The 12,783-nt window shown below is 42.5% G+C and overlaps 1 protein-coding gene across 1 annotated transcript in view; it reads left to right on the top strand.

Moving 5' to 3' along the window:
* The window catches only part of HIVEP1 (HIVEP zinc finger 1), a 108,803-nt gene that overhangs the window by 74,978 nt on the left and 21,042 nt on the right, over positions 1 to 12,783 (top strand). The window contains exon 4 of the mRNA XM_088521748.1: positions 3,544 to 9,494. Coding sequence (XP_088377874.1) covers positions 3,544 to 9,494 — 5,951 coding nt within the window. The remainder of the gene's footprint in view (positions 1 to 3,543; positions 9,495 to 12,783) is intronic.

Genomic DNA, 12,783 nt, shown 5'->3' with positions numbered 1-12,783 from the left:
GCCTCTAGAAATAGTGACACAGTGGATCTCTTTGCAGTCAGGTAGCTGTAAATTCACAAATGTTTACTGGAATATCTTCAACATAAATTGGAAGTTAAAAAAGAGCATTTATACAAAAGGAATAAAAAGCTGAAAGTAAGTGAAAATAAGTTGTTGAATATTCCTTTTTTTCTCCTAAAAGTCTGGAGATTAGTAAGCTTGAGGTGAATATTTCCATTAATAATATGTATTTCCATATTATCAAGGACAAAGGTACAGCGCAGGACTTTTGCTACTGCTGAGCCTAGTGAAGCTATTGTTGAGAAAGTCCATTTCTGCAGGATTTTATAGACTGGTTCACTGGTGCGCAGCTAAGACTCTCATCTCTGAAATCACAGGAGATGTAAGCAGTAGAGTCAAAAAGACAAGAGCTTTTTGATGCAGAAGCAACACAATCACTGATTATAAATGCCCATTTTTGAATGTTATGTAATATATAACTTTTGATTATTATTTTTTTATTTTCAAACAATTTCCTAAACATCTTTATGATTTTGCATGTGTTGGACTGTATTTTTGCAAGCATAAAAGTAAATAGCTTATAGAAAAAAATCGGATCTTCTTTTCAAAACAAATACAAATTCTTAGTCACTTCATTGACAGATTAGAGCCACATCTGTACTTTGTCTAAGGCTTTCTCAGGCCGCATTCAGTCCTTCAGGAGTGCTGATTTCCAGCTTACTGGTGGGGCCCAGTTTGAGCACGGTTGCTGCTCCGCTCAGGATTGCTGCAACCCGGGAACAGCAGCTGCTGAGTAAGCTGAGGCCTCGGGTGGGGGTCAGGCATTTGCTTGGTTGCCCTGCCATCTTTGAGGCTTTTTGTGTGCATGAGTTCTCCTGGACATTCCTGGCTTGCGTCCCCTCTTCCCGTGCGGCGTTCGTGTTGCACGGGCGCTCCCGGCTCCTCAGCTGAGCGTCCTGAAGGGAACCGCGCTACTCACACCCTGTTAACGTGGCCCTCCTTCTGAGGGACCGCCAAGCTGTGGCCAACATGTAGTTACCGAGCGATTTCGCTCTTTGATTCATGTGAAATTGTTGTTACTGGGCAGATGGTAGACTGCAGTTTGACAGAACTACCATTATTAATATCGGTGATCATTTATTTGTGTAAGATGCTCGTTTAATTGCAAAGCAACAGGCAGATCTGCTTTGAATATGCTAAATCCAGCCTAATATGAATAGGTTTTGGTACTAAAGCAGTAAGTGCAAAGTTCACTTAAAGGTTAAATGAAAGATTCCTGCATGGATTTCTTTCTGAGTGCACAAGATGAAGAGGAACTCCCCACGGTTGAGATTCAAAGCCACGAGTTCTGGAGATGAATTTTAGAGGCGATGCGTCTTTTATGAGACTGCCAAATGTGACAAAACAGTATCCCACTCTTCACAGTTAAATCTCCTCTAGAGAGGCTGTGAGAAAGTCAGGTTATGTCAGGCTCTGCAGAATGCAAACTTCCATAGGCGCAGGTACATTATGTATTAGGTAGTGTTAATCTTTTGCTTTGAAAGGAAATCTCCAGCATATCTCTTTGCCCTGAATGACTACTATATGTGTAGTAATGACTTCCAATCTGGCGCAAGATTTTGAACTTCCAGGTGCCCAAGTTTTGTCCTTAGCACGCATTCCCATCAAGTTATGGTCTGGCTTGGGGCAAACTGTCATCTTGTTTCTGCTGGGCACTTTGCATCCTCTTCTGCTAGACTGGCTGTAGGCGTTGCCTGGATTTCCTTTAAATGGAGCAGGAATTTCACCCTGGATTCATCAGCTCCTGTCTCATCAGATGCACGTACACGTTTCCTTCCTTCCTTCCTTCTGCAGCCTGGAAGCCAGCTGGTGTTTCTGCAAGGGGGTGTTCTTGATGGCCTCTGGAGAGGGGCTGTTGGATTGATCAGCACTAGGAAATACATGTTTTCTCCCCTTGCCCCCTTGTGAACTCTGACAATATGTTGTCTTAGGGCTTGCGTTTATATAGAATTGCACAAAAGCTCCTTTGCTACATGGAGTTACTCAATCCTGCTTCTCAAAACGCATGAAGTTATGCTGTAAATAATGAGCTGCAGTTGTGAAAAGAGAAAGAAAACCCAAGATTTCAGCAGAAGCTCTTTCAAGTATTTCTTTCAGGACAGATAATTGACTCTGGGGTGAAACTGAGTTATTGAAGCAAGTGGATAGACTGAAATAGCTTTGGTGAGAGAGCTTCCTCACGGTTTTGTGATCAGCTGTGGCTAAAATGTGTGTTCTGAAAAATGGACTGAGTTTATAGGCTCAGGTACAGCTACAACTTCTCAGCCAGGCATTGGCCTTCCAGTCACACCGTAACTCTGCTTTGCTTTGAGCAGTGGCAATCGGATGGGTCTGGTTTTTGGCTAGCAGCCAAATGAATGAGTTGTTAGAGTAAAGTTTGAGATGGATTTACATTCGTTCAATACTCGGCTTCCTGTGCAGTCACTACCACAGAGACGGTGGCAGTGATTGTCTAGGTGTTTGTGTGCTCAGAGCAAGGTAAAATATACTTAACTATCAGATTAACTGTGATACTGTTGAGATGAATGAATGAAGGTGTGTAACATCAGGAGTCAATATTTAAAAAATAAATAAATAAAAGGTTTCTAAATATCCAAACCGAAGTTCAGTCAATATGGCTTTCTTGTTCTGGAGGAAATTGGACTCTGTACAAACTATTACATGTACTTGCTACAAAATTATTAAATTATTCTGCTGAATAGCATAGCAATTAATTTGCTATTCGCTATACCCCTGAAACTCCCTGTGCATACCTACTTAAAATGAGCAACAAGTGTAGCTAGTAATGAAATAATTCAAATTTAGTTTATTTTGTTTCTTGATGCACAAATGGAAAATCATTTAAGTGTGACTGATTTTATTCATCTGCAGTAGCTGCTCATCTGAAATGCTACTGAAGTTCAGTAATTGGAGCTCTGAAATTCAGTATTTGACAGATGGTGTGGGTGGTTTGTGCCATTTCCATGATAAATCCACTTACAGATATAACCATGAGGAAGTTGTCTTCTTTCCTTGACTACTGCAACATATAGATGGAAAAACGGACAAATATGACATGAAAATGGATGTGTGTCTTGGTTCTTCATTTTCCTGCTATAATGATTTGAATTTTTAAACAAGTGCAAAAGATTATTTTTACTTTATTTGAAAAGGAGTTTCTATAAATACTGAAATACCTGTCAATTAGCCTTTATTAAAAAAAAAAAAACTCTTTGCAGCTTTTCCTATAGTAAATTACTACTGTAATGTTTTATAGCATAAGTTGGAAAGCATTACTCTTTTTAGATTAAAGTAAAATAGATACTCAGGAAGATACATTAGTATTAAAATGTCAGAGGCTTGAGAGATGGACCGTTTTGTTGCCCTAGGGCTTAGTGCATGAACTACTCTTAGAGCTGAAACTAAGAGATGATAGAATAGCATAAATAAAAATAAAATGCATTATGCAGTTTAATATTTTTTGTTCTCTTTATGCTTAAACAGAAATCACAGATGCTGGTACAAGAGGAACCTCAGATGCAATTAAGGGCGTGAAAAGGAAAAAGATTGTAACTGAAAACCACCTAAAAAAAATACCAAAATCGCCTTTGAGAAGCCCCACCGAAGCCAAGATTAAACAAAATGTAGAGCCTTCACCATTAAAGGCTCTTCCAGATGCCTCAGAGCCCACCAAGGCGCAGAACCACTTACCTGTGCAGAATGGGAAGCAGTGTACCAAGCAGAACGGAGGAGCACTTGGTACTGAGATTGGTGCCGAAACAGCCAAATTGGAGACGTCGTCCGGGCAGACGAAGCTTTCCCTGGCACCTCCGTCCTCGGAGCTGAGTAAACAGGCAGGGGGGGATTCTGAGGCAAACCGATTAAATTCGCCGGAGAAGAAGCCTAACTCCTTATCAAGCAAAGCAAAGACTGACAGTAATGAATGTATTCCTTTTGATGATGGTAGTACTGCGTCCCCATGCACTCGCACTGCCTTCGATGTGTTGCTAAAAGCTATGGAGCCTGAACTGAACACCTTGGCACAAGAGTGCCCCCCTTACGGGATGCAGGGAGAGAAGCTGAGACCAAATAAAACTGTAAGCACCTCTTCTAGTCTCACCTCCAATACGATGAGTGTCCAAAATCCGTCTGTTTTGTCCCAGCGTGAGTTGGCAGCTGGATCACACTACTACCCGTGTGCTTTAAACAGTGTTCATGTAGCAATGACAGCTAAGAGTGGACAAGCACAGATCCAATCAATTGCTCATTCTCAAGACCTCATTACAAAGACCAGTCAACAAAATCACCAGGTTGTTGTGTGTCCGAGTTTCGCCAGACCAGTGGTGCAACAGCAGAGTCAAGAAAACCCCAAACTCCAGCAGATTTACAGTATAGCAGTAACCTCTTCTATCGTTCACACCTCATCGTCCACGGTAACTCAGGTTTTTCCTCAAAGCCAGTTAGTAGCTAATGCACCTTCACCTTTGCCAATTAACACGTCCAGTTCCACACACTTGTCAATAGGTCCCACCTACAGCTCAGCCCAGATAGCATCGGTTGTAAATCATGGTGTAGAGCAAATATGTAATCTCCTGAAAGACCAGAAGCCTAAAAAACTCGGGAAGTACGTCTGTGAGTACTGTAATCGGGCCTGTGCCAAGCCCAGTGTTCTCCAAAAGCATATCCGATCTCATACCGGAGAGCGACCGTACCCTTGTGTGACATGTGGGTTTTCATTTAAAACCAAAAGCAATCTGTACAAGCACAAGAAATCTCATGCACATGCTATCAAGCTCGGGCTTGTCCTACAGCCAGATTCTGGCGGTCTCTTCTTGTCTCATGACTCAGACAAAGCACTTAGTATTCACTCCGACGTGGAAGAGAGTGGTGAAAGTGAAGATGAAGGCACTGCAGACGAAAGACAAGATGAGCAAGAACTGGAGCCTTCACAAATAGTGAAAGTAATTTCAAGTTCAGAAACTTTACGGAAAGGAAGCCCTGTTCCACTGAGCAACCCAGACTCTGTAGCGGGTGATTCCTCGTTATGTGATACAGAACCACAAGTGAGGGCAGCTTTACCAAAAGTAGTAGTTCATCCTGTTAATGTCTCTCCTTTAAGGGCCGATAGTCCAAAAGTCACAGATGCAGCAGCTGAGCTTGCTGCAGCACAGAAGAAAGGAGATTTTAAAGTGACAAATCTTCAGTCAAATGTAGCACACACAACCTCCTTCAAGGAGACTGACGTAAAGCAGCAACAAAAGATAGAAATGGGTCTATCAGAGGAACAGCTAGGGTCTGCAGTAGGAGCCGTGCACGCTCAGCTCCAGAGACAACAGGCGACTGATTGTTCCCAAGATCAGCAAGGAAAATGCCTTTTGAGCCCTAGAAGTTTGGGCAGTACCGATTCCGGTTATTTCTCTCGTTCTGAAAGTGCTGATCAAACGATGAGCCCACCGGCGCCTCTTGTAAGAGGACTGCCGACTTCTGAAAAAGATGCAAATAAAAACCTGCCCTGTGTGCCGCGAGCGAGTGGAATAGTTGCATCTGTGGTTCAGACAGTTTGTGCTGAAAAAAATCTGATTCTCTCTGGCCAAATGCGACCACCCATGGCAACAAAAACCCTCGAGGAGCGTATCTCAAAGCTAATTTCTGATAATGAAGCTGTTGTGGATGACAAACAGTTAGATAGCGTGAAACCAAGAAGAACATCCCTTTCAAGAAGAGGAAGCATAGATTCACCAAAATCCTATATATTTAAGGATTCCTTCCAGTTTGATTTAAAGCCCATGGGAAGAAGGACGAGCTCAAGCTCAGATATACCAAAGTCTCCTTTCACGCCCACAGAGAAATCAAAGCAAGTTTTTCTTCTGTCTGTACCATCCCTTGACTGTTTGCCTATAACAAGAAGTAATTCTATGCCTACTACCAGTTACTCAGCCGTACCTCCAAATGTAATACCTCCCCCTCATCCACTTCGAGGAAGTCAATCGTTCGATGATAAAATTGGCTCTTTATATGATGATGTCTTTGTATCAGGACCTGCTACTCCACTGAACCAAGGTGGGCATCCTCGGACTCTTGTTCGACAGGCGGCAATAGAAGATTCTTCTACTGGTGAAAGTCAAGTTCTTGGGTCGGTACGTAATCTTTCTTCCGTAGAAGAGAATTACCTTGGATGTAATTTATCAAATGAATCTTTATTGCAACGGAGCAAGTCACTGGCGCAAGGATCAAATTTAGAAAAGGCAAAGAAGTCGCCCCAAGTGCGAGGAACAATGTTTGAGTGTGAAACCTGCAGAAACAGATACAGAAAACTGGAAAATTTTGAAAACCACAAGAAGTTTTATTGTTCCGAATTGCACGGACCTAAAACCAAAGCGGCAATCCGCGAGCCTGAGCATAAAACTGTTCCCAATAGTACACAGCCTCAAATTCTGCACTACCGCGTCACTGGTTCAACTGGTGTCTGGGAACAGACGCCTCAGATAAGGAAAAGAAGGAAAATGAAAAGTGTTGGAGATGATGATGACCCACAGCAAAATGACACAAATATGTCATCAAAGAATGCAGACAGCCAAAGTAAACCGTCAAATGCTTCCAGTCTGTCAAAACACAGTGCAACAGTAGTAGGTTCGCAGCAGCAAAGCAATGTTGCTCTTCAAAGTTCACAAATTCAGCTTGTGGCTCGAGGCACAGATCAGACTACGGAGCTAAAGATGGCTCCACTTATTGAAAAGCAGACGAGTTCAGTTGCACAAGAAAAGGTGGAGCTGAAAAGGCAAGGGACTGGCATTTCAGTAATACAGCATACTAATTCACTGAGCCGAAATAGCTCCTTTGAGAAATCAGAGTCTTTTGAAAGGGTCTCACCAGTTTCTTTTCAAGAGCCCAACAAAGTTGCAAAGCACTGCTCTTTGAATACGATTGTAATCCAAGAGGATAGGCACTGTCATCTGAATCCTTCCCAGCATCATCAGCCACTGTCATCGGAAGCACCGCGGGGGGAAGCTCAGAGTAATCGGGTGGTTTCTCACGAGAGAAGTGCACCACTTCAGCCATCAAGGCTTGTTCGCCAACACAACATCCAGGTTCCTGAAATACTGGTCACAGAAGAACCAGACAGGGACCAAGAAAACCAATATAGTGATCAGGAAAAGACGGAAAGATTTAACTGGCCACAGCGTAGTGAAACTCTGTCAAAGTTGCCCACAGAAAAGCTTCCACCAAAGAAGAAAAGAATTCGCTTGGCTGAGATGGAACATTCATCTGCGGAGTCGAGCATTGACTCCACACTGTCCAGGAGTCTAAGTCGGGAAAGTAGTTTGTCCCATGCCTCTAGTTTTTCAGCTTCGCTTGATAAAGATGAGATTTCCAAGGCTGAGAATCCTTCCAAAATAGAGCTTATTAATAAGTCAGCGGAATTTCTTATGATTCCTGCTGGCTCTAATGTACTAGGTGTTCCAGGTCCTCATTACAGGGAAATGAGACGTGCTTCATCTGAGCAAATCAGCTGCACGCAGCCATCCATGGAGGTTGTAGACTACAGGAGTAAGTCTTTTGACTGTGGCAGTATGTCTCCATCGAAACCTGCCTCACTTGTAGAGGTAGCCACTCCAAAATCGTCTTCTGGGAACGGTGTTACTGGGCACGTGCCTCTGCTAGAAAGGAGGAGGGGACCATTCGTAAGACAAATATCTTTAAATATTGCTCCAGAAAACCATCAGCCTCAAGTTAAATCAACTTCCCTTCAGACTGCTCACGCTGCGGATGCGCCCGCGGTGCCGTTTCATAGGTTGCAAACCTGCAGCAAGTCTGCAGTGGAGTTCCCTTCGAGTACTCAGCATTCTCAGACTCCCTCCAGGCCCCACGCTGCAGTTCGCGGTTGCAATCCTGTTAGCCTGCCTTCAGCTCAGCAGCCTCCAGACCGTGTCTTGAGTAATCTGGGACAACCATCCTTGCAGCAGCCTTCCCAGGCATCTACTAAAACCTCAGCCCAAGGAGAGCAAGCAAATACCTACCCGCTTTCATGTCACCCCGCTGAAAGCAGGGATTGCTTTGCACCCAAGTATCAGCTTCAAGTTAAAACATTGCATGTAGGTCAGCCATTCACTTCTAAGTTATTAAAAAATACTTCAGCAACTCAGACTGTTCCATGCCAGGTTGGGGCAGACCAGAATGCTTCCCCTTTTGAAATGCAGACTAAATTGTCTGATAATACATCTAATCCATATTCCGTGCCTCCTCTAAAACAGATTGTCCCTAACAACTGCAGCAGCCAGATGCACCCAATTCCTCCTTTTATAGTTCCTGTCCGAATTCATAACAGCATGCCATCCTATGGCTTTGCAACTGTTACACCCCTTCCTCACATTTTAGTGACCCAGGAACAAGGCAGTCAATCTGCTTGTAAATCAAATGCTGTGTCGGTGCCAATGCTTGAAGGTAAAACTCAGCTGCCAAAATCTCACAAAGACTGTCAGAGGACTTTGCCAAATTTGTTTGAATTTGAAAACTCACTACCTGATAATGGAACCAGACATTCACCCTTGTCCAGCTCTTTGAATATTATTCAGAAAGTGCCAGTTAGTGGACTCTTCCCTCAGCAGGAAGCTACAGCTTCAAGTAAACGAATGCTTTCCCCAGCCAACAGTTTAGATATTGCCATGGAAAAGCAGCAAAAACGGGTTAAGGATGAGAGCGGAGCTGCCTGCATGGCAGATGCCAGACCCTCGCATTCCCTGAACCTTCGGTCTGGTGACGCTGCCAGTAAGCAGAAGAAACCAGTTTTGGTGAGACAGGTGTGCACCACGGAGCCTCTGGAGAGTCACCCGTTAGATCCCGATGGTGTTCCGCAGCAGGAAAAAAGCAGCCAAGCTGGTGCTGCAGACGTGGTGCTGCCCGACTGTCATCCCGAAACGGGCACTGCAGAACCCCTAAAGGAGTCGCCAGAATCGGAAGACCCGAAGTTGTCAGCATCAGCAGCGCTTGCGGTTAGAAAAGCATCGGAGTTGTCTCCAGGGAATAACCAGAGTCCTCTGCCAAAGCCTGTGAGTGGCAGTCAAGAAAGAAGGTCTCCGAGTGCTGGTAACGAGAGCAAGCAAATTGGCAGCCAGGGTCATGCAAAGCCTGGAAGCACCCTGGCTGCAGCGAGCGCAGGAGAACTGCAGAGGTTGTCATTTCCAAGCCTCAAGACCTCCACAAACTTTACCTGGTGTTACCTCACGAAGAGAAAACCACTACATCTGCTGCAGAGTGACCAGAAAATTTCAGCCTATTCTACGTGGACCATTAGCCCCAACAATCCCAATCCACTTGGTTTGCTGACAAAGGTAGCCCTTTCGCTCCTTGATTCCAAACAGAAGGTTGAAAAGCCACTATACACCCAAGCTAGAACCACTCATCCCAGATGTGACATACTGGTCTATTCAAGCAAGTGGAAGAACAGCTTAACCAAGGTATTTAAATTATGCTTGATGTATATTGATCATTTACAGAGAATGTACTTTAGAAAACTTACCTACTTATGTTTTAGAGAATGGGATATGCCTGCCTTTTTTTTTTTCCTCCCTGATTTCGAATAATGACATGTACAATATATATACTTACTTAGGTATGCAGGATTAAACTGCTGAAAAGATCTTAATTAATTCCATTAAGAAGCCTGTTAAAAAAAGATTTATCCACTTCACGGAAATTAGTTCCTGGATTTAAATCTCTATGTGAAGTCTTTGTTTCAGAAGAAATGTATTTGGCTATCTTTTTAATGTATTTTTTAATATAAAGGATATAGCAAAAATAGTTCCAGGATAAACATGCTTTAAACACTGTTAACTTAAAAGAGGTTAATTGAAAATCATAGCTGTGTATTTTGCCTTCAAAATCAGCTCATGTTTTCTGTTATAAGAGAGCTCTCACGCTGAGTTAGGTGTCCATGGATACACTATAGAAATATTTTTCAACATTGCTGATCATCCAGCTGTGGGTGGAGTAGTGTCCAATTTCCCACCTCTCCCGCCAATCAGTGGGTTAAAATAATGACAAAAATAGTAACATTTAAAACAAAATTACTACTTTCATAAAAACATTCATGGTTTCTCGGATTATTACTGCTCCAAATAGGCTGTTAAAGCTTTTGCAGTGGAATATACTCAGAGCAGTAATACTCCACATAATACGCCCCAGTCAGATGAGGAAAAGCAGGGTGGTCACTTGGCGTTTGCTCAGGTGTGTTAGTGCTGCCCGTTTGTGATCGGGATTTCATTTTCTGTACAGGACCAAACCCGTGTGCTTCTTTGCACTGAACTGCTGTTCCCTGCTAGCTGATGATAACTCTGTGAATGGCTAAATGTGGCTCTCTATAACTTGGTGACAAGTGTCAGTGTCTGTTTAGTGCATTGAATACTTGCTTTTGCTGTCACAGCTAATGCCTTCTGAAAAGAGCTGGGAGGGACATGGTTGTCTCAAGCTCTTCTTTCTTCTTTATCCTGTGTGCAGTATTCTCTTCAATATACTTTTGCTCTTTTTTGGCAAAAGCTGAGTCTTGAAACTAGTTCCTCTAGAATCATCAAGAGATTATCCAGAACATGCAAATTTTTTGCTTGCTTAGAGAGCTAATCAGTGTGTCCTGCTGCAGTCTGCCAGCAGCTTGAATGTCTGGGCATCTGGCTGAGGATTTGGATCAATGGGGCCTCCAGTTGCTCCTCAGGAAACGTACCACTGTCTTGGGAGAAGCAATATATTTCTCTTGATGCTGAGTGATGTAGACTGCTACTGTCAGAGGTCCTCATGGGATATTTCTATGTTTGCTAAATGTTTTGCTAAGATATCAAGTCAGTGGGGAAAAGAGAAATAAGATGAGAAGCTCTGCGTAAGAGGGAAGAAATAGTTTCAGAATTGCAGTGGGAGTTGAGAAGATATTCTGAAACCCCTAAGGAGTATTAGAGATAAATCTAGTTCTCTTGAGGTCAATGGGTGATTTTGCCAACATGCTTTTTGGAGATGAAAACTTAATCCATTTTTTCTGTATTGAAAATACATATAGACTGCTGACGTTGTGTCAGTGCTCTGACTGATGTGCATTTTAGTTCGATATTAGTCACCTCCTTTTACGTGTTCAAACTCATATTGCATTCTTCAGCCTGCTTCCTCGTGTATTTTATAAGGTGCATTTAAATAGTGCTAAATTTAAAAAATAGGGAGAAGATTGCTTTTTTGTTTTAGGTTTTCATTGCACGTATTTGAGCAATTCTTTATAGGAAAAGCACATCTCAGTAGTCATGTCATAGCTTGTGTTTATTTTATATTTAAGGACTATCTGTGAGAAGTTCTGCAATAGTAAAGTTACTGTATGTCTGAGGAAGAACAATTTTTGTCTACAAACAGGTTTTGTTTAGAATATAAATAATGCATAACAATATTCTGAAAAATATTTTGACATGCTATAGGAGTATTTAATGCCATAATAGGCAGCTGTCATGTGCATTTACTCTGCTGCTTCTATAAAGGAAGCGCAGTTACTAATCTTTCTTCAGTCTTTCTTGCTGACATTTGAATGAGCACTCTAGTGTGGTGAAAAGGAAGAGTTGGGAGTGATTTATCCGCTTTACTTAGAGCCATTGTGAAGGAAGAATGTACAGCAAGAAATCACCAATTAAAATTGAATCGGTATCTTGTGTAAGCAAAGTTTAGCATGCCAGAAATTAAAACTTGAGACAACCTGAATAGGTACTGTGACCTAATACCTCCAGAGTTTGTCTAGTTTCTCTTTCAGCTGCTTTCCAGGATGATGAGAATGCTGTTACAATATACCTGTGTATCACCAGCCTCCAGCTAGACCTGGTAATGGCACAGCTGATGCCAGCTTGGAAAATTCTAGTTAGTCTTGTTGCACACTCCACGGTTAGTGGAAACAAAAACAGAAATTCCTCATTCTGCTCATGCCCACTAATTCTCCTACTGGGTATTTCTGGTTGAGATTGAGGGTGGAACCAGAACATTGGAGGTCCTTTTAGAAACTCGTATTCCGTTTTTACAAAAACAAACAGATTAGCAAAGTAATTCTCTGTTACCGCCAAAAAAAATGTGATTGATTTCCTGCTTAAAAGCTTGGCGGGGTCCTGAATTCCTTAAAGAACCACAGTTTAGATTGTAAATCTCAGGGGGTTGTGACTGTCATTCAGATGATGTTTGTTCAAGTGGTTTGCACATTTTAACCCTGACCTGACAGAGAGCTTCAAGTACTATTATGGTGCAATTTATTATTAATAATAAAAATGTGGTGCCTTAATCCCTCCCATCTTCTCCTTTAGGCATAGCCTTTTCCAGAATGATTTGGAGTGCTCTGTTAGTGGGACTTCAGCTGCTGATCTTCTCACAAAGATAAAGCAACTCCCTGAACTGTTCCTCGTCTTGTCCCTAGAATTAAGTTACCTTTACAGAGACCTCATGTTTCTGCATAACCACCTCTAAACACTATCAGGAAAGAACTGTGGGGTTTTTTTTTTTTTTCAACAATAGGTGTCCTGGGAAATGAATAGACACGTGAGCAAAACAGAAGCGTGAAGGAAAGCCCGGGCTTTGTTTGCTCTTCACAGTTTGGTGCTCACAGGCGATCAAATAGGTGCAGTAGCCACGTTCCAGTGATTCAGAAAACACCCCAGAATGGTATTATGAAGGAAGCTCCTGGAATAAATACAGCATATTAAAATATAATTTGAGGTTCCCTTGCATAGAAGAGGCTGGTTT

Source organism: Tinamus guttatus, unplaced genomic scaffold, assembly GCF_059628265.1.
Source record: "Tinamus guttatus ecotype Peru unplaced genomic scaffold, ASM5962826v1 Tinamus_guttatus_pri_ptg000131l, whole genome shotgun sequence".
In the NCBI taxonomy this organism is placed as follows: Eukaryota; Metazoa; Chordata; class Aves; order Tinamiformes; family Tinamidae; genus Tinamus; species Tinamus guttatus.
Note: the sequence above shows the minus strand (reverse complement) of the source record. Positions and strands in the feature narration are given on the sequence as shown.